This window comes from Vulpes vulpes, chromosome 11 (assembly GCF_048418805.1).
Source record: "Vulpes vulpes isolate BD-2025 chromosome 11, VulVul3, whole genome shotgun sequence".
Classification (NCBI taxonomy): domain Eukaryota; kingdom Metazoa; phylum Chordata; class Mammalia; order Carnivora; family Canidae; genus Vulpes; species Vulpes vulpes.
The window spans coordinates 59,506,695-59,525,853 of record NC_132790.1 but is presented as its reverse complement, the minus strand read 5'-3'; the positions used below and the strand labels follow the sequence as shown (position 1 = coordinate 59,525,853).

General features: G+C 56.9%; 3 protein-coding genes across 6 annotated transcripts in view; 1 reads left to right on the top strand and 2 right to left on the bottom strand.

Moving 5' to 3' along the window:
- Positions 1 to 6,607, bottom strand: part of TTC21A (tetratricopeptide repeat domain 21A) — a 31,873-nt gene extending 25,266 nt beyond the window's left edge. For both annotated transcript variants that reach the window (XM_072726499.1, XM_072726500.1), the window contains exons 1-5: positions 6,415 to 6,607; positions 5,034 to 5,163; positions 4,111 to 4,221; positions 3,361 to 3,527; positions 1,893 to 2,015 (exon numbers count right to left, since the gene is read on the bottom strand). In XM_072726499.1, coding sequence (XP_072582600.1) covers positions 1,893 to 2,015; positions 3,361 to 3,527; positions 4,111 to 4,221; positions 5,034 to 5,163; positions 6,415 to 6,438 — 555 coding nt within the window. In that variant the 5' untranslated portion in view covers positions 6,439 to 6,607. The remainder of the gene's footprint in view (positions 1 to 1,892; positions 2,016 to 3,360; positions 3,528 to 4,110; positions 4,222 to 5,033; positions 5,164 to 6,414) is intronic.
- Positions 6,608 to 6,661: 54 nt separating this feature from the next.
- GORASP1 (golgi reassembly stacking protein 1) lies at positions 6,662 to 16,985 on the top strand. Of its 2 annotated transcripts, none has more exons than XM_072726506.1 (9): positions 6,662 to 6,791; positions 10,288 to 10,368; positions 10,923 to 11,126; positions 12,330 to 12,416; positions 12,557 to 12,687; positions 12,936 to 13,128; positions 13,902 to 14,049; positions 14,529 to 14,678; positions 14,927 to 16,985. In XM_072726506.1, the coding sequence occupies exons 1-9, from the start codon at positions 6,729 to 6,731 to the stop codon at positions 15,178 to 15,180; spliced, it is 1,311 nt and encodes a 436-aa protein (XP_072582607.1). In that variant the 5' UTR covers positions 6,662 to 6,728; the 3' UTR covers positions 15,181 to 16,985. The 2 variants fall into 2 exon arrangements, with proteins under 2 accessions (XP_072582607.1, XP_025856771.2); XM_026000986.2 differs by lacking the exon at positions 6,662 to 6,791 and adding an exon at positions 7,707 to 8,128.
- The window catches only part of WDR48 (WD repeat domain 48), a 49,297-nt gene continuing 47,123 nt past the window's right edge, over positions 16,986 to 19,159 (bottom strand). For both annotated transcript variants that reach the window (XM_026000984.2, XM_072726501.1), the window contains exon 19: positions 16,986 to 18,996. In XM_026000984.2, the coding sequence (XP_025856769.1) occupies positions 18,901 to 18,996 (96 nt within the window). In that variant the 3' untranslated portion in view covers positions 16,986 to 18,900. The remainder of the gene's footprint in view (positions 18,997 to 19,159) is intronic.

The window sequence follows — 19,159 nt, the reverse complement described above, 5'->3', positions numbered from 1 at the left end:
CCTGGGGAAGGAGTCACCATCACTCAGAGTGACAAATCAAAGTCCACACCAGTCCTGGCTTCTTGGACAGGTGAGGCCAGGGCTCCAGGGGCACCCTGGCAGGTGTGGGATACAGCAAGACCACGTGCAGGCCACCCCTAGAGGGAGACCTCAGGCTGCTGGGCACCTTCCACTTCTACTTTTCCTTTTCCATTCACTGTCTTGAACCTTATCAATGAAAATTGCTCCCTGGGGCCCTGGGTCAGTTAGGGCTTTCAGGGAACACTCTGGATTGGGGGCTGAAGTGGCACTTTTTCTCCATCGAGGATCATGGGGCTGGAGTTCTGGCCTCTGCAGGCCAGTGCCAACCACCAGGTCTGAGTGCGTGAGTGAGTGATTGAGTGAGTGAGTCATGGCCCAGGTGCTTGAGGGGCAAAGAGCAATGCTACTAAAGGACTTGAAACATGACTCTGAAAACCAGAGCGTATGTTAGACCTTTGGCAACCTGCCCTCAAGAGACTTAATAAAAACAAGAGGAAGAGGCACCTGGGTGGCTCAGTGGTTGAGCATCTGCCTTTGGCTCAGGTCGTGATCCCAGGGTCCTGGGATCAAGTCCCACATCGGGATCCCTGTAGGGAGCCTGCTTCTCCCTCTACCTATGTCTCTGCCTCTCTCTCTGTGTCTCTCATGAATAAATAAATAAAATCTTTAAAACAAAGCAAGACGAGGATTGTACCAGGTAAAGATTTATGCATATGCGTGTTCACAGCAGCACTCTTTCTAAGTGTAAACTGGGAACAATCTCAGTGTCCAAACAGTAGAGGACTGGCTTGGCAAATGATATTAGGCCCATACAACAGGGGATGGGCTTGATGGCATGGTTCAAAATGACAGTTACTTATGACAAAATCTTACATGAAGAAAAGGAAGTCAAATGATAAGATGCCCTATCATGACAACTCTATGCTCCTATTAAATGACCACAATATCTCCCGCCCAGCGGAGGGCACTCAGTGGGATCCCCTTCAGGACCAGGAGCAGCAGTAGCTCTCCGGGGAGCCTAGCCCTGGGGCTGCCCATGGCTAAAGGAGGCTGCCTCGTGCCAGGTCACGTCCAGTCCCAGGGGCAGCCCTCATCCAGCCTGTGGTCGGTGAGGGGCCACCCAAACTCTAGAACTCTGAGTTGGCTGAGACCTTTGCTATGGCTGCATCACAGCGCAACTTCTCCCCCCACAGGTCCTGCTTCTGTCCCTCTCCCCACAGATGCTGGTCCCAAGGGTGCCCCCTGGTAAACCTGCAGAAAGCCAAGTGAACGCACACTCTGAATCGCACACACTGGAAAAAGCCTGAAAGACCCTAAAATGTCCACATGAGTTGTTTGGAGTGGGAGGGTGAAGGGTGTCATTTTAATTCGTCTTTCGACTTTTTCAGCCTTTTTTTTTTCTTAATGAGTACATATTCATTTTCTAAGAAGATATATAAGAGGAGAGAATGAGAGGGTCAGCTTTTCTTTCATAGATGGATTCAGTGGAGGCACATGAGAAAAAAGGGACTTCATTTAAATTGAGATAAAAAAAACACAAATCACATATCTCCCTTCTTTTACGGCCCACTGAACCGAGCAGGTGAGAAGAGAAAGCATGATAGAGAAAAAAGGACATCCCCTGAGATGACCCCATGCAGAACAAGACAGGCACTCAGACAGGGCAAGTCAGACTGTGAGAACCGAGTGGGCCCTGAGCTGTTGTGTGACTCTGATCCTCTGTGTGTGTATGTGTGTGTGGGGCCTGCTCCTCATCAGCCAGGTGAGGCCCTGGAGACAGAGGGTCTAGCCCAAAGTCACCTGGTGGGTCTTTGGCTCCAGTGGTCCAGGTGGGGATCCTCCTCCCCTCCCCTCTCCCTGCCACTGCCCACCTTTCCCATCAGCCCCAGCACATCTTTCGCATCCTGAATTCCTTGTTCCAGGAACTTGGTGGATTTCTTCACGATATGGGGCTTGTCTGAGGTGAGGTCCAACCAGCCTCGGAGCACAAGGCCCTGGGATCAGAACAAGATGGAAGATAAAGTCATTGGTCTCACAGAGCCTTGACCCAACCTGCTCTCCCGCCTCATGTCCCATCCCTGTCACGCTGCACCCCGAGACCCTGCCAGGCACAACTATTCGCAAACCCCAGGGCAGCCCTGCTCCCTCTCACCACCAGGAATTCACTCTGATTGCTCCTGTCCTGGCACAGCCCTCCCAACCAAAACCTTTCACCTGATTAACTACCACTAGTCTCTAAAATTCAACCTAGGAGGACCCTCCTGTCGAAGACCTTCCATGATATTCCAAACCCCTCCCTGGGACCCCTGGGGCTCTGCTACCTCTACTGACCACTCTCACCTGTCTTGTCATTGCCTATTTACTTTACAGTGGGGTCAGGAGGCCACCATAGGCCACTGTGCATGGCCACTCCTGCTCCCTCCACACCTTAGCCCAGTAAGGGGAGGTGGGAATGCCTTCTAGGGGGTTAACAGGAGCCCTTCTGAGCTCTAGGGCCTCTCCGACTCTGCTCCAGTCTTCATCTAGCCTCTGCTGGCAGACAGGTGGCCAGACCTGCAAGGTGAGGTCAGAGAGGCACTTGGATAACATTGCCCTGAAGCATCCCTCATGCCCTAAACTGGTGTTTCTCAACTCTTTCCCATCGCTCCCATCCTAAGGAGCCTTTTCAGACCTTTTCCCTAATCCTTTCCTCTCCCTCCAAGACTTTTTAATATCACACATATAATATTTGTTTATGCAGTGTGTAACTCTGTGTTTTATACATCAACAGTAAGATTTCTTTTTCACTCCCTCCTTGGGGTACCAATTTTCACCCCCTTGGGGAGGGAGATCACCCCTGCTGAAGTGGTGACTACACTGAACCTAGACTGAGGCTTCAAACTCTACCATGAGTCCCGACCTACCACATGTGAGATCTACTGTATGCGCCACCACGGATATCCAGCAGACCATTGCTAAGAGGGAGGGTAGGTCCAGTGCAGCCAATTCCTCTTATTTTCCCAAAGAGCCAGGAAATCTGGGCTTTTAGGTAAAGATCTTTTGCTTTCTAAATGTTGGCAACTAATTCAAGATTTAAAAAAAATATAGTACAGGCCACAGAACAGCTGTCTGCAGATTGGACTCTGGACACATGCCAGTGTGCACTTGGCTAAACCCTGACACAACGTGGGTGGGGGCTCCTGGGAGCTCTGGGATGGTGTCAGTGCCCAGGTGCGGACCTCTCCCAGTCCCAGGGTGCTCCGCAGGAGCTCCCAGTTAACTGGTTCAAAAGGACCAGTGGGGATGTGTTTGGACACTGCTTTCTGCAGCTGTTGTCCTCCTGATGCCCACAGCAGGTACCTCTCTGGAGTTGCTGGAGAGCTTCAAGTTGCAGTCGATGTACTCTATGGCCTTGTCATAGTGGCCTATGAGCCAGAGGAAGAGGCCGGCATAGTACAGGGCCGTTGCACTGGCGGTCTTGAGGATTTCCTTCAGGCTGCTCTCAAGCTCCTGAATGGCTTCTTGGTCTGGGAATCCGAGAGGGGGAAGAGGGCGAGTCAGAGTGAGGAGGGCCGCCTGGGCCTGCAGGATGCATTGAGGGCCCAACCTTCAACACGTGGCAGACTACTGTCAGCCTGGGGGCCTGGAAACCACAGAAGCTGCTGCTGCCTAGACTTGGGTTTGCTGTCTGAGGGTTATCTTTTCCCCCCGGTACCCAGCAGTTTGCCAAATCCCCCACCTCAGGCCCACAATCCATCCCGAGAAGGGAGATAGTTGTTTAGAGTGTGGAATTATTTATATCAGCTTGATTTGTTTCCACAAGGTCTTGGCGAAGGAAGCAGGATGTCTCCCCAACTCCTAGGATTTGGAAGGAGAGGACCTCTCCCGTTGTCATGCTCTTTACCAGTGGCTCCCACGCAGCTGGATCTGGGCACAGGCCTTCCTTGAGGACCCCAAGGGGAGGGAATAGAAGCCACTCCTCCCTGGCTACCAGCCTGTGCGGTCACCAGTGCACCCACCTCCCGTGGCAGCCCTTGAGGGTGCTGCATCTCTGCAGTGGGGTTGTCTTCCCCCAGGGCACTAGGCCTTGTTGGGCATGGCTGCACTCACCAATGGTTTCACAGAGCTTGTGAGCATAAATGAGGGCCACGATGGAGCACAAGGACACATCTGGATGATTCCGGATGCTCTCCAGGTTACTGATGGCATCCTGTATGTGCCCTGCAAAGAAGAGCCCACCTGGTTATGCTCTTGGGCTCCAGGCCCAGAGGGCAGGAGGTCTATGGCCAACACAGGGGAGCCCTTGTCAGAGCTGACCCAAGGCTTGGCACTACCTGACTTCACCCAGAATCATTGGGTTAACTGGTCCAAAACATTTCTAATGACCCAAGTTCCCTGAAGGGGCTGCTGACACCACTGCTCATGCTGCCAGGTGCTGGAGGGCTTGGAGCTCAGATATACCTTTGAGTACTTGCAGGATGTGAGGCCAGGATTTGGGGCTGGGGGTCAGTTCTGAGAAAGGCCATCAGGGTATTCCCAGCTAGCTGCTCAAGAGCTACAGATTATACTTATCCCTCCATGTCCACTGTGGTTGGCCATGGGCAGCTCAGCCAGCCCTCAGCCCAGCACTACCTTCTGAATGTCAGCGAGTCAGCACCTGCATGAGGCTCACCCCTCCCCCTGCTCCTGTACCATACCTGTCTTGACCCATACCTACCACTCCCTCCTTTTCCTGCACTACCAGCTCTCAGTTTCCAAGCCTGGCATTCGTCCAATAATCATTCAGTCATGTCTCCCCACCCACTCACTTTCCAGATAGGGAAACTCAGGTGCAGAGCAAGGGTGGTAAGCTCTCTGATGTCTTAAAAGTCAACTAGATAATGTATTACACAGCCATCTGGGGGATTAACCTGGGTGTAAGACTCTTTCCATGGCAACACGGCTGGGGTATAAGCAGGCATCCAGGTAAAGGCAGAGTTGCTGGGGCTAGGCAAGTGCCGGAGGCCATGAGGCCGACCCTGGCAAGTCCTTACCTTCCCTGAGGATCCCATAGGTTTTAAAGAACTGCAGGACAGGGTCATTGCTGAATTTTTCCAGGCCCAAGGCCGCGGCCCGCTGCACATGGCGGAAGTACTTTTCCTGGCTGTAGTAAATGATCTCAGCCTGTGGAGAGGAAGACATAGTTGCAATAGCCCCAGTCCCTTCTTTCGGTTCTGAACCACTTTCTCCCTGACTCCCTACTCTTCCTCCATTCTGCAGAAGGAAGGAGGGAAAGAGAACATTCAGGCTTCATTTTGCTCTTCATCAGCCCCAAGAGTAGCTCCATGCAGTTCCCTGAGAAGCAACTTGGAGGGTTCAAAAGTGATGGAGAATTCAACTGAGGCTTTGTCTTAGGAAGGGAATGAGGGAAAAGAGAGAGCACCAATAATAACAGGTACACCACTAGTTAGAGTTGTAAGTTGCTGTGTGTTAAACACTTGTTGGCAACTGTATCAAGGTAAAGACCTTGATACACCCACTATCTTATGTATTATTCTCTCCATATCCTTCACAGTTAAAGAATCTGAAACCGAGGGAGACTATGGCTTGACAAAGGTCATGCAGTATTAGGGGCTGAGATTTCAGAGTGAGGTCTCACTTCCCCTAAGGTTTGTGGGTGCTGGGCTTGGGGAGAGATGTGGTTGGCTTGTCAGTCTTGTGGGCCATATGAAAGAGCCCAGACATCATCCTCAGCGTAACAGGAATGGTTTTAAGTTGGAACGGTTTTAAGTCAGAGGAGGGATGTGTTCAGGTGTGTGTGTGGTGGTGGTGGTGGTGGTTCTGCTGCTGGTGCTGGTAAGGGGACTGCTGGTGAACAGAGAGCTGAAGCAGAGAACTGTTTGGGGTGTGTGTATGGGGGATGCTGTTTCAGGTGCCTGCAGAGAGATGGTGTTGATCCTGGGCTAGGAGATGCAACGCAGCGGGTGCTGTCAGGGGACATTTCCCGCTGATAGACAGGACCCGAGATGGGAACGGGGAAGAGTGAAGGCTGTAGGATCAAACAGTGGTGTGGTCTATCGAGGTGGGGGACTCGGAAGAGGCAGAGGCAGAGGCAGGGGAAGGGGAGATGACGGCAAAATGACAGAGATGGGTTTTGGATACGTTGGTTTAGGGGAGCTCGAGGACGGGACTAGGTGCGGACGCAGAACTGGAGCTCAGGGTGCACGAAGAACACGAGAGGAGAAAGATTCGCTCGCCAGGAACCGAGAGGCCAGAGGGGGCCAGGCCCTTCATTAGCGGCCGGCCCGGGACAGCGGAAGGCGGGTAAAGGGGACAGCAGGAGCGGTCGAAGAGGTCCCAGGAGAGGCGCGGGGCGCGGGGTCTCGGGGCGGGGAGGCCCGGAGGGAGCCGCCGGGCCACGCTCGGGCCACGCACCATAAGGGAGTCATCGTTGCTCATCTCCGGGCGCCCGCGGCTCCGAGGCGGGGTCGGCTGCGGCGGCGCGAAGCTGGATTCCCGAGTCGGGGTCCTGGGCACGCCTCTCCCGGCCGGAAGTTGGAGGCGCGCGTCCTTGGACACGGAGGGCCGGGCCGGTTGCTAGGAGCGTCAGAGTCGGCGGAGCGCGAGGCGGGCGCCCACGTGACAAGGCGCTGGCAGTCGAGCGCCGAGAGGGCGAGTGCGCGCTGGTGGCGCCGGGTCCGGCCGCGGGGAGGGAGGGCGCAGCCGTACGGGACCCGGGCGCCGCCGCCATGGGCCTGGGCGCCAGCGCCGAGCAGTCCCCGGGCGGCGCCGAGGGCTTCCACCTGCACGGGGTGAGTCAGCCCCGCGGCGCCGGCGACCCTGGCGGGCGCCCGCGCTGCCCCGAGGGTTGGCCTGACCGCCGGCTCCGGGGCGGGGGCGGCGGCGGCGGCGGCGGGGTCTCGGCCTCGTCCGTGCGCCGCGGCTCCCTGCCGCCCCCGCCCCCGCCCCGGCCGGCCCGGCCCCGAGTGGCAGCCACGCGGGAAGCCCGAGCGCTTCGGGTCCGGTCGGGCCGCCCCCGGGCTGGCACTGGCGGCGAGGAGCGCCCGCGGCCGGCCCGGACTCCGGCTGCACTTGGGCCGTCCGTGCGCTCGCCTCCTTGCGGGGTCCGGGGGACAGCGTGCGAGGCCGAGACCCAGCCCCGCCGCGGTGGGGCCCGAGGAGCCGTGCGCCCCGGCCGGGGGGCGGAGCCGGAGGGTGCCGCGGGGGCACGGGGCGACCGGCCGAAGTGCGCGGGCCGGAGCGGGGGTCCTGCGCCGCGCGGCGCCGAGGGTGCGGCCGGCGGTGGGGCGGGCGCCGCGCTGCTGAGGGCTGTCGAGCTCCGTTCCCGCCGCGGGACGGGAGCGCTGCGGGGAAGGACCAGGCCGGCCTCGGGGCCGAGGGCGGGGCGCTCTCGGGGGGGCGCCCGGGGAGCTCCGGCAGAAAGGGCGGGCGCGGGGCGCGGGGCGCGCGGCGCGCGCAGTCGGGAGGGGCTCCCGCAGGATGACGGAAAGCGGAGGACTCGGGGGCCTGGCGAGAGGCCAGGGTCGCAGGTCCCTCCTCCACGGCGGCAGGGGCTTGCGAGCGCCGCCCTGGCAGGCGCAGGCGCAGGCGCAGGCGCTGTGGGCGCCCGAGACGGAGCCGTGCGCGGGACGCGTGGTGCTCGAGGCGCTCGCGGTGCTCGGGCCGGGAGAGGCGGGACGCGCGGAAGACGGCGCGGGGGGCGGGGCGGGGCGGGGCGGGGCGCGCTGCCGGGCGGCCGCTGTGGTGGCCCCGGACCCCTCCGGGAAAGGAGGGGGCCGCGCCGGCACCGTGGGGCAGAGCCTTCCCAGCGGAGGCGGGCGCGGAGGCGGGTGGCGCTGCTGGTGGAGGAAGAGCCGGAGAGGAGGCGGCTGTGCAGTCACGGGTGGCCCGCAAGGGGCACAGGCCAGACTGTGTGGGGCCCTCGGGACATTTTCGTGGAAGTTGACATTACCTACTAAAATCTTTTAAGGCTTTTATTTATTTATTCATGAGAGACACCAAGAGGGGCAGAGACATAGGCAGAGGGAGAAGCAGGTTCTCTGTGGGGAGCCCGGTGTGGGACTCGATCCCAGGACCCCGGGATCACAACCTGAGCCGAAGGCAGATGCTCAACTGCTGAGCCACCCAGGTACCCATTTTTTTTTTTTTTTGAGATTTTATCTATTTATTCATGAGAGACACAGAGACACAGGCAGACACAGGAGACGCAGGCTCCACGCAGGGAGCCGGACGTGGGACTGGATCCCGGGTCTCCAGCATCACGCCCTGGGCCAAAGGCAGGCGCTCAACCGCTGAGCCACCCAGAGACACCCCCCCCCCCCCCCCGCATTTTTTTTTAAACACTGAAGAACACGTGTGCTGCCTCTGTAAATACTGGCGTTCTCACTGTGCACCAGGCACTGCAGAGGTCCCTGCCCTCCCCGAGATTAGAGGCGTGGAGGTTCCCCAGGAGATGGTCGTTACAGGGCAGCGGAACAGACCAGGCTCTGGGTTGGACTTCCTGAGGTCAGATTTCTGACTAATGGAGTACTCCTCCTCCTAAGTATTAGTACAAGGGTTAAATGCAGGGTAGGGCAGGTGGCGCAGTCCCCTGGCACCGAGCCAATCCTCAGCAAGTGTCAGCTGTTGTCACTTTAATTACATTAGCTTCCCTGATGGGGGAGCACAGCGGAAAGTGTTATGAAAGCAGCAGGCATTGTGGGGCTGTGGGAGTAGGGGTGATGGGAGCCCCCAGGAGAGAGCTGGACAGTGGGCAGCACTTGTTGGGGGAGGCAGTGGGGGGCGGTGGCAGCCACATAGGTTATTTCTGTGCTAGAGCCATAGTGGGTGATGGCAAGGCCCAGGGCAAGGGCACTGGGGTACAGCCAGAGAGGACAGGTCATGGCAGAGGGTGGGGAGAGGGCTGGGGGATTGGAGGCCTGAGCCTCTGGGCCTCCATAATGACAGAGGGCAGCTGACCGCTGGCTGGGTGGCATCGGCCTCAGGAGCAGGGACCCTCCCAGAGGGAGGCCTAGTGATATGGAAGTGGTACTGAGCAGGCTGTCCCTGAGTAACTGTCCTATGGCTTTCAAGAAAACACCTTGTTCCAGCTGTCCCCTGAAGGGATGTGGCAGGGCTCAGAGCTCCCCTGTCGCAGGCCAGTTGGGCTGAAGTCAGTTTCTGGGCTCACTGTCATTGGAAGCCACGGCAGCTTCCGGGGGTGGCAAGCAGGGGCTCAGTTGGCGGTGACATGGCCAGAAGGGAGTCCTAATTCCAGGGGCGAGTCTGCCTTGGTCCCGGGGCTCTGAGCAGGGGAGCTCTCCTTCGGCTTGGGGACTCCCAAGACTACAGGCAGGTGGGTGGTGGGCGGCAGAAGCCGCAGGGCCTTCCTAATGTGGAAGCATCCAGAACCTGAGGCCACGTGAGCCCTGTGTCCTCTGGGCTGAGGCCTGACCCGCAGGATATCAAGTGCTCACAGCCAAAGGCCTGAGGGTGTGGGGCCCACCGCAGGGTCTGGCTGGGGATAAAGACTGCATTGTTTGAGTGAGGCTCTGTAAATGGGGCCTTTGAGATGGATTTCCACCCCAGCTGGGAGGCCTGGTTGCTGTGTTTTTGGAGATGGCAGGGAGTTCCTGGATTTGGGCAGGAGGCACTCGGGCTGGGAGTGGACACCAGGCTGTGAGGCAGGGATTCGGCCCTGCTCCCTGTGAGGCTCCCTGTCACAGGCTCCCTGCTCAGGCTCGTCCCTGCCGGTAGGGCTGCTGCCCTTAGCCACACTCCTCAGCTCCCACGCCCGCCCGGCTGAGCTTGGATCTGTTACCACAGGCTCTGGGGCCCCTTGGGATCTGGCCACAGACTGCCTACCCTCTCTGTCTTTCTGAGCGCAGCCCTGGTTCCTTCTGTTCTGGGGCCCTCCCTTCCTGCCCACATCTAACCCTTTCTGGTAAACCTTCTGGCTTCCCCACGCCCCGAGCTTCTCCCCACAGGCCTATGCTCCCCTGTGCCTGTGTGGCCTACTAGAAGCCCCCGGGGCTGCCCTGGGCTCTCCTCCTCTGAGGCAGCTCAGGAAGCATGATCAGACAAGAGCCGTTTCCTACAGAGGAATGTCTGTGCCCAGGAAGGTAGCAAGAGAGGATGGAATTACCTTGACAGTGGCCACGTGTGACCTGCCTAGGGCAGTCAGTATAGTGCCCGCGTCCTTGCTGGGACACGGGAAGTGGTGATGGCTGGTCTTTGGAATCGGGGGCTGGGGGTCTCTCGGGGTGTCATGAGGTTGGTGCAGTGACTGTGGCCTCCTCTGTGAGACAGGTGCAGGAGAACTCGCCAGCCCAGCAAGCGGGCCTGGAGCCCTACTTTGATTTCATCGTCACCATCGGGCACTCGAGGCTGGTGAGGCTCCCCCATGCTATGTCTGCCTTGCTTGTGTGTGTGTGTGTCTGTCTGTGTCTCCTGTCCCACAGCAGGCCCACCCTGCTCCTCCGTCCCTCTCCTTCTGGAGGGAGGCCTAGCTCATCTCTCTTAGGCCTGTGCTCAGCCTGATTGGGGCCCTGCCCTGCTCCTGACCTTTCTGAGGTATCTGGGCAGTGAGGGGACTCTTGGAGCCAGCCACCAGGTTTAAGGGGCCTGCCTCTCAGGGCATGAGAGGTATCAAGGTGGCCAAGGGGCATTTCAGTGAGGGGCAGCCCCACAGTGCTCTGGACCAAGGAGGCTCTTTGTCATATTTCCAGGGGGCTGAGGGAGGCGGGGTTAGTGGGGCTTAGGGATGGTAGGGGTTGCAGTGGCCACAGGCCCAGACCCCTACCCTGGCCCATGCCCACACCAGACCCTGCTGGGACAGCCGGCCACTGAGGCCCTGGCTCGTCTCTCAGACCCAGACTTGCCTGAGGGGCCCCAACCCGGGGTGTGGGTGGGGAGCCTTGGAGTCAGCCCCGCTGCCCCCACAGAACAAGGAGAATGACACACTGAAGGCTCTGCTGAAGGCCAATGTGGAGAAGCCCGTGAAGCTGGAGGTGTTCAATATGAAGACCATGAAGCTGCGCGAGGTGGAGGTGGTACCCAGCAACATGTGGGGTGGCCAGGGCCTGCTGGGAGCCAGCGTGCGCTTCTGCAGCTTCCGCAGGGCAAGCGAGCACGTGTGGCATGTGCTGGTGAGTGGGCGCTGGGGAGGTGGTGCCTGAGCAGGGGGGAGGCAGGAGGCAGGGGGTAAGAGTAGGGTGTGGGAGGAACTGGGAGGTCCTGAAGGCCGCCCATCATCACCTGAACCGTGTACCCTGCTTGTTAGCCAGGTGACTTTGGGCATCTTCTCACCCTCTAAACCTTGGTTTCTTGTTTTGGGAGGTAGGATAGCATCTGCTGGAGGGGTGCTTGTACTGCCAGAAGGCTGCTGCTGCTAGTCTTTAGAAATTGTGTCTTTTCTGGAATACTCTATAGTAGACCAGTATTGAGTCTTTTCCGGTGGGTCCCCTGAGAGCCCTTCTGGGCCTTGGGCTAGTGCCTGGGGGCTGGGTCTTCATGAATCTCAAGTGACTGAGTTGCACAAGTGTTGCCATTAGTGTCTGTTCACACACACACACACGAGATGTACATTAATTGATGGTGCCCACAATCTTGAATGCTTGGTCCCAAAGCTTGGTGGAAGGAGGGTGCTCTGAGCCGGGAATGGACTGACCTGATTTCTAGCCTCTCTTGCTCACTGACTTCTCATAGGAGACTTCTCAACCTCTCAGCCTACCTCAGTTTGTCCATGAGTGCAGTGGGGGTGATGATTCAAATCCCTTGACGTTTCTCAGGGAGTTTGGGATTGGTAGTTTCCCAAAGGAGGAAGCGTTCCTAGTACCCAGTTCTGCTCGTTGCCCCCACGTCCAGCCCCTACGCAGGGGTCTTCAGCCACATACCTGCAGCAGTAACGGCACTGCAGTTGGGCGCTTACTGTGGGCCACCGTGTGATTTTCATTCTTCACCTATGTTCTATTTGTAATCTCGGCAACCCTATGAGGAAGTACTGCATATCCTACTTCTAATCGTGAAACAGACACTACGGGGTTAAGTATTTGTCCCTAGCCAGGTAGAGGTTGGTGGAGTCCAGGACTCCAGCTAGACGTCTAACCCGTCAGATTCCAGAGCTCAGGGATGTGAGCAGTGCCGTGGTGCTGCCCTCTGCTGGGCAGGCCCTGCACCTGGGGGAGGTCTGGAGGTGAAGGAGCAGAGTAGGAGGTCCTGGCCTGGAGACAGATGACAAGCGCCCTCCCTACTCAATACCTGGAGAGGCAGCCTCCTCCATCCTCCCCGCCACCCACCCTTGCCTCCCCACCTGGAGGAGCAAGATAGGTAGTTGGTGATTCTTTCTGCAGGACGTGGAACCCTCTTCACCTGCCTCACTGGCTGGCCTGCGCCCCTACACAGACTATGTGGTTGGCTCAGATCAGATCCTCCAGGAGGTGAGCAACCTTTGATTTGCCCTCCCCAGGCCCCCTGGGTAGGGTGTGGAGATGGTTGCTGTCCTTGAGGAGGGCCTCGTTGTGTTGAGGCATCCAATTCCAGTGCTGGGAGCGGGACTCAGGCGCTGGCTTTGTTGTAGTCCGAGGACTTCTTTACACTCATCGAGTCCCACGAGGGGAAGCCCTTGAAGCTGATGGTTTACAACTCCGAGTCTGACTCCTGCCGGGAGGTGACTGTAACTCCCAACGCAGCCTGGGGTGGAGAGGGCAGGTACTTCCTCAGTCGGAGGGCTGCAGGGTGGGGGCCCGGGACTCTGGCTGGACCTGGCCACTGGACATGGACCCCCAGAGTCCCACGGTGGGGGTGGAGGCTGGGCTCTGGGTCCAGGGATCCTGAGGTTGACCACTGGTCCAGGAGGCACCCTTTCCTCCCCTCACTTCCAGTACTGGGTGGGGTTGGCAGGCCTCGGAAGGGCTGTGGGACAACCCCCTGGATTGAATGTTTCTGGAATTTGGCAGTCTGGGGTGTGGTATCGGCTACGGTTATCTGCACCGGATCCCAACCCAGCCTTCCAGCCACCACAAGAAGCCACCTGGTACCCCGCCACCTGATGTCCTGCCACCTGATATCCCACCAGCCAGACCCACACCCCAGGACTCTCCTGCCCCTCCTGGCCCAGAAAGAGGCTCCGGGCAGGGTGACTACATGGAGGTATGTGGGCAGCATCTGCCAGTGGGGAGAAGAGGGGGAACTGCATATGGGCAAAGGGGCCTGCCACCTGGGGAGAGGACTCGAGGTCGCTGTCACCAGGGGCCCATTTGCAGCGCCCTTGGGAGGCCTTTCTTGTTTCTGGGACCCAATGGAAGTAGGTGGTTGCCCACCCCCCCGCCCCAGGACAGTGAAGCCCACTTTAGTTCCCCTGCCACTTGGGCATGGAGGTGAGGGTGATGACAAGGCACTAGTTGTCATTTTCCTTTCATGAGTAGGAAACTGAGGCGTGGGTGGGCAGAGCCTTGTACTGTGCCTCGGTGAGTCTGTGGTAACACTGGGCCAGAGGCTGGGCATCTAGAGCCCCTGCTGGGCTGGTGGGCCAGCTCTATAGGGGAATGCCAGACCTGCCTTCCTGCCTATTGAAAAAGTCACCTGAGTGCCATGACACACTGGCCTGGGGTCTGGACTAGGAGGCATGCGACGATTGCTCCCCAGGCATGCTGGAGTTTGGGGAAGGCCATCTCTTCTGGGTCATTGGAGGGGCCCAGCCAAGGGGGCCCCTGGGGCTCCTCAGCAGAGCAGGAAGCGTTCTCCCTCCTTGTCAGTACTGCTGGAGGGGCCCATGATTCCCTGGAGGGGAAGGGGCAGACCACCAAGGCTGTGTGCTCCTTCGGGCAGCGCGGTACTTCCATGGCAAGCGTGGGCCAGGGGTTAGGTCGGACTCTGTCCCGGCTGCCCCTGCACTGTTCCCTCCTTCTCCCCGGGCCCCCTAGGCCCTGCTGCAGGCGCCCGGCTCCTCCATGGAGGGACAGCTTTCTGAGCCTGGGAGTCCCAGCCTCGGCGCTCCAGACCTTGGGGGACTTCCATGTCCCATGGAGACTCTTCAGCCTCCACCTCCAGTGCAGCGCGTCATGGACCCAGGTAGTGAGAGTGGGCTCTGGAGAGGAGGCTGAGGAGCCTGCCATGCTGGTGCTGAGGTGGGCCCTGGGTTTAGGGGAAGGCTTCAGTGGCAGTCCCAACACCTTCCTCAGCCCTGCTGACCCCTCCTAGCTTGTATGGCCCAGATGGCTACAGAGGAGCCAGTCCACTGTGCAGATCTGAGGACTGGAGTCCACAGAAGAGAAGTGGCCTGCCTGAGGTGATGCAGCATAGTGGGAACAGAACAGGGTATGGGCCCTCTGCCACTGTGTTATTGCCATGAGGCCCAACCCCAGACACCTTTCTTTCCTCAGCAGCAGGCAGTGGGGACCTCTTTGGGGTTGGCGGAGGCATCCCCACAGGCTGAGATTACAGTTTGAGGCCAGGCCAGGTGTCCCAGGAACGGGGCTCAGTGAGCCCAGGGTACCGGCCTTCCAGCAGTGAGGGTTTTGTGCTGGTGAAGACGTGCACCCTTCCCCTAGGCTTCCTGGACGTGTCGGGTATCTCTCTCTTGGACAGCAGCAATGCCAGTGTCTGGCCCAGTCTGCCCTCTTCCACAGAGCTGACCTCCACAGCTCTCTCAGCCTCCGGGCCTGAGGACGTCTCCAGCAGTGGTTCTCACGAGCGTGGTGGTGAGTGGCCCTCACCTGTAGAAGCTTTCCAGGAAGACCCTGGATTATTGGCAAGGCTGCCCTGAATTTCTCAGCCGGGTGGGAGGCTGGTATTTCGGTGAAATACAGCCATGTCAAAGTATCCGGACACTAGAGCTCCCGTTCCCCATCAGGACCTGGGGTGGCAGTGGGGGGTTAGTGGTGGTTGCCTCAGGCCAGGGTGGCCTGGGGTTCTGCAGGCCTCCTCAGCAACCCCCTGTATGTTTCAGGTGAGGCCACATGGTCTGGATCAGAGTTTGAGGTCTCCTTCCCGGACAGCCCAGGCATCCAGGCCCAGCCAGACCACCTACCTCAGCTAACCCTTCCTGACAGCCTCACCTTTGCAGCCTCACCGGAAGATGGGCTGTCTGCTGAGCTGCTCGAAGCACAGGCTGAGGAGGAGCCGGCAAGCACAGAGAGTCCAGATTTCGGGGCAGAGGCTAAGGGGGCAGCCAGCCAGGACCAGCTCTCCACCCCCGAATAACACCGTAGGCTGTGTTGAGGCCCCTGATGGCATCTCATGAGGCCTAGATGTGGGTTAGCAGCTTAGGCTACACTATGCAGCCCAGTCCCTCCCTGATCCCGGCCCAGCACGTACAGCTTCCTAGGCAGTGGCTCCCCGGATGTGCAGGGACTTCTGTAGGGGAGGGCTTGTGTGTCCACCTAGACCCTCCTGGTGTCCAAGAATGACCTCCCAGCATTAATTCTGCCTGATGGTCCTGGCTTTGGGGAATCTTGGGGCAGTGGGGGGCTGGGAGCAGTGCCCAGATGAAGTTTTGCAGGAGCTGGGGTAGGAGAGGAAAGGATTCTGCTGCTTGGGTGGTGCAGAGAGCTTCAGGGGGTAGGAGGCGGCGTAGGCCTGGAGGAAGGGCATCTTTTGGCCGCATAGCTTGAAGTCCAGTGCTCCTGCTGTGGTCACTCTGGCCGCCCTGGAGACAGCAGGGTCCACACAGGGTCAGGTGTGCACATGGAGCGGAGGAGCAGGGAGTAGGTTGGAGTGTTTGCCTGACATTTCGTAGGGCTTGCCTTGAACGTCGTACAGCTCAGCTAGCTGTGTGTGTGCTGGAAGGCAACCCCCTGCCCTGGGGACCCCTGAAACCCCCGTGACTGTCCTGTCATGTGCTCTCATCTCTGTGCTACACTCCACAGTTGGCTCAGGCTGACCTGCACCATCCCAGCTGGAGAGAAGCAGTAAGCTTGTCCACATCTCTGGAGAGACGGGCTGGAAATGTAGGCTCTTCAGCAAAGACTCACTTGTTCTTGGACTACAATGTTCTTCCCCAGGGCCTACACCCCACAGGACCCCATATCCCTAGTGGTGACTTCTGTTGGCTCCCAAACTTAAGACAGCCATCTCTTCTAAACATAAAGGGCATCTGGTCAGTCCCAGTGGTGAATAAAAATGGCAAATTTAAATTCACCATCCTGAGTAGACTCTCAAAGCTGGTCCTGACTGGATCTCTTTATACATAGTTCCCACCCAAAGGGGGAATGAAGGGCCTGGGACTAGAAGCCATTCTAGTCTTTCCCACAGTATGGGAGGAGGCTGTTCCCTCCACCACAGGTGCCCCGAGAGGCTGAGACCAGGCCAGGTCTTCGGCCCTACCTGGTTTATGAAGGAAGAGGAGGGCTCCATGCAGGAACGGCTCCGCCTCCCCTCACCTTCCCACATGCTGGTTGCCATGAAAGCTGCCTCTGGCCTGGTCTTCTAGTTGCTACCCAGTTAAAAGTTCCGCCTCTGCTGCTTGATCTGTAACGTGTGCACTTAACAGGGCATTCAGAGTTGTTAGGCCCATAGGACAAGGACTGTCTGCTCTGGGGGGCACAGACCAAGTATATGCAGGGAGGGCTCCCAATAAGCAAACACTAAAGATTTCTAGCACTGCCACTGCTTTTAAAGACAGCCCTTGTTGAGCCTACCAGAACAGCTGATACGCCTGCAGAACAGGGAGCCACTGTGTCTGAAACCAGGGCTGGAGCTTGTTTCTTGAATTGTCTGGGAGCCCAGTATCTGCCTGGAGGAATCCAGGAAGTAGAAGAGAACCTCCACAGGACTAGCCTGAGGCCAGCTTCGTGAACTGCAGCCTGGCAGCCTGGCCCAAGGTCCCCCTCGCCCTAGGATGCTGGCTCTTCCTTCCCTCCTTTTACACACTCCCTACCCTACACAGGGGGATACAATGGGTACTGACTAATTATTGCCAGAATAAACATGGAACCAGAAGTTTCTCTGTAACCTGCTATGAAGGAAAATGACAAGTGATTAAGAAATAAATGTGTACTACACTGAAATATTGTAACTAAAGCCTTTATTTTATACAACTGTGAAATACAGATTTTTACCCTTTTGGCATTGCAGACTCAAATTCTCTGGAAACTTACTGGTTTGACTGGAAGGAAAAAAAAAAAGTAAAAGCATGCTGAGGGTCAGATCTGTGACAGGAAGGGAGCATAGATGCCCCTCATGGCTTGGCAAACGGGACGAAATGGCCCAGCAAAACCCATTCTGTTAGCCCAAGGGCCCCTCCTGCAAACCCAGTGGAGGGCTGATAAGTGAGTTGGGGGTTTGTTTTACCATTGATTCATAACTATTGCTAAAAAATGTGCACCAAAGGCACACTGTTGTATTCAACAGATAGAAAGAATTGATAAAAAAGAAGCCGGCTACTCTCTGTGTAAGGGAGAAAGACTCATTGGAAACGTGGCGTGTCTTTGCTCACTTCTTCAAAGTGACCAGTCCACTTTCCAAAGGAGGCTGACCAGCAGTGAGGGAACCCTGTCTCTATGGTTGTGCGGGTAAGAATATCTCAGTAAGTCTGGACCCAGGCCCATCAGCTGCCTCCAGCTGAACCTGTGAAGATGTAGAAAAGACAACACCTTCCTCCCACCCCCTTCCCCAGTCCCTGCTGTGTGGAGACGGACCACACACACTAAGCTGGAGAGGCAAATGGACTGGAATAAACTGCCCTCTGAAGGCACTTGTGCTTCTGGCTTCATACAGGAGGCTTGTCTTACGTGGTTTTACGGGGCTGGACCACTGTTCTGTTCTGAATACAAATGACCTTGGGGAGAACCCAAAGTATTTTTTTTCTGCCAAAAGTTGAAGTGTTTATCCCCAATAAGTTATATTCTGTACAAGACTCAAATGATTCTATGAAAGCTTTAGATTGTTACAAAGAACAATGAAAAGAACTCTGGATACAGGTACCACGGCAAAAACCTGCATATAAAACTCTGGAGAAAGAAGTATGTATATTTCTGGATGTGAATATCAAATTAACCCACTAGGATATGCTTGTTCTCGGACACCGTACATTTTAGGTAGCATTTAAATGAAGCTTGCATGTCCTCATGGTCTTGAGTTTTGATGGTGTCCCACTGCTCACCCAGAGCAAAAGCCTGTGGTGTCCCCTGGCTCGGCCCATACACAAACCGGGACAGAGTGGAGCAGGGAAAGCACTGCACCTGCCTGTGGTGGCCACACAGCTGGGAGCACTGGGGGGTGCAGCATCCCTGGGCGCTGCTGGGCATACTCCCATCTGGCGGTCCAAGTGCTACAGTCCGGCTCCCAGAATTTCTACACGTTTTCCTAAAAGAATGCATCTGAGATGCAATATTAAAACAAGCCCAACAAGGATAATTTATTACGAAATGGGCTGGGTTTTGAATTGTACAACAGCATATTCCTATTAAAAACAACTGTCTTAAATGTGAGAACAACTTGTCTGTTTTTCATGACCGACTTGGAAAAAGCCTTCATAGGTGCTGCATGAATGGAATGTACTCTTTTAGAAAAGCTCCAGAGCGTGTGGGTTTGAAGTTGAAACACAGTGACAGATGTGGCTCTACCTATGTGTCTCTAACAAGTGCTAACAAAGATAAGGTCCTTTGAAAGAAAAGGAAGAAACCCAGTCTGTGTTGGCCTGTCGTCTGTTCTCTGTACATCTCACAAGACATGTCCGCCTTGGGGGGGGGGGGTCTTCTGCTCGCACTCTCTGCCTCCCTGGGGACAGCTTAATCTACACATGGAGACTGGTTTCTATTTTACATCTCAATTAGTCACTTCAACTGAAAGAGAATCTCGGTCCATACCAAATCAGCCATTAGAAGTCTTGCTCCCATTGGGGCTCGGTGGGCTTCCTAGGACTACTCTTGGGGCCACAGAGGAAGGTCAATAAACGAATACCCAGGAGCACTCGCCCACACTTCACGTGGATTTCTGTCGGTAATGGAGGGTGAGGTCGCCACCACTCTTCCATATGAAGTGCTTCACTGTTCGGAGGTCCATGTTTGGATCCAAAACCTGAACAGCAAAAGATAAAGAATAAAAATGTCAAAGCCTCTACTTTGTAATATCCAAGACCTTTACTGTGAAATCAGGGACACTGGTGATCCAACTTGTCCTCCCCTTGCCCACACCTGGTGCCTGCTCTTGCCAACACAGCTCCCATGCAGGCAGACATGAA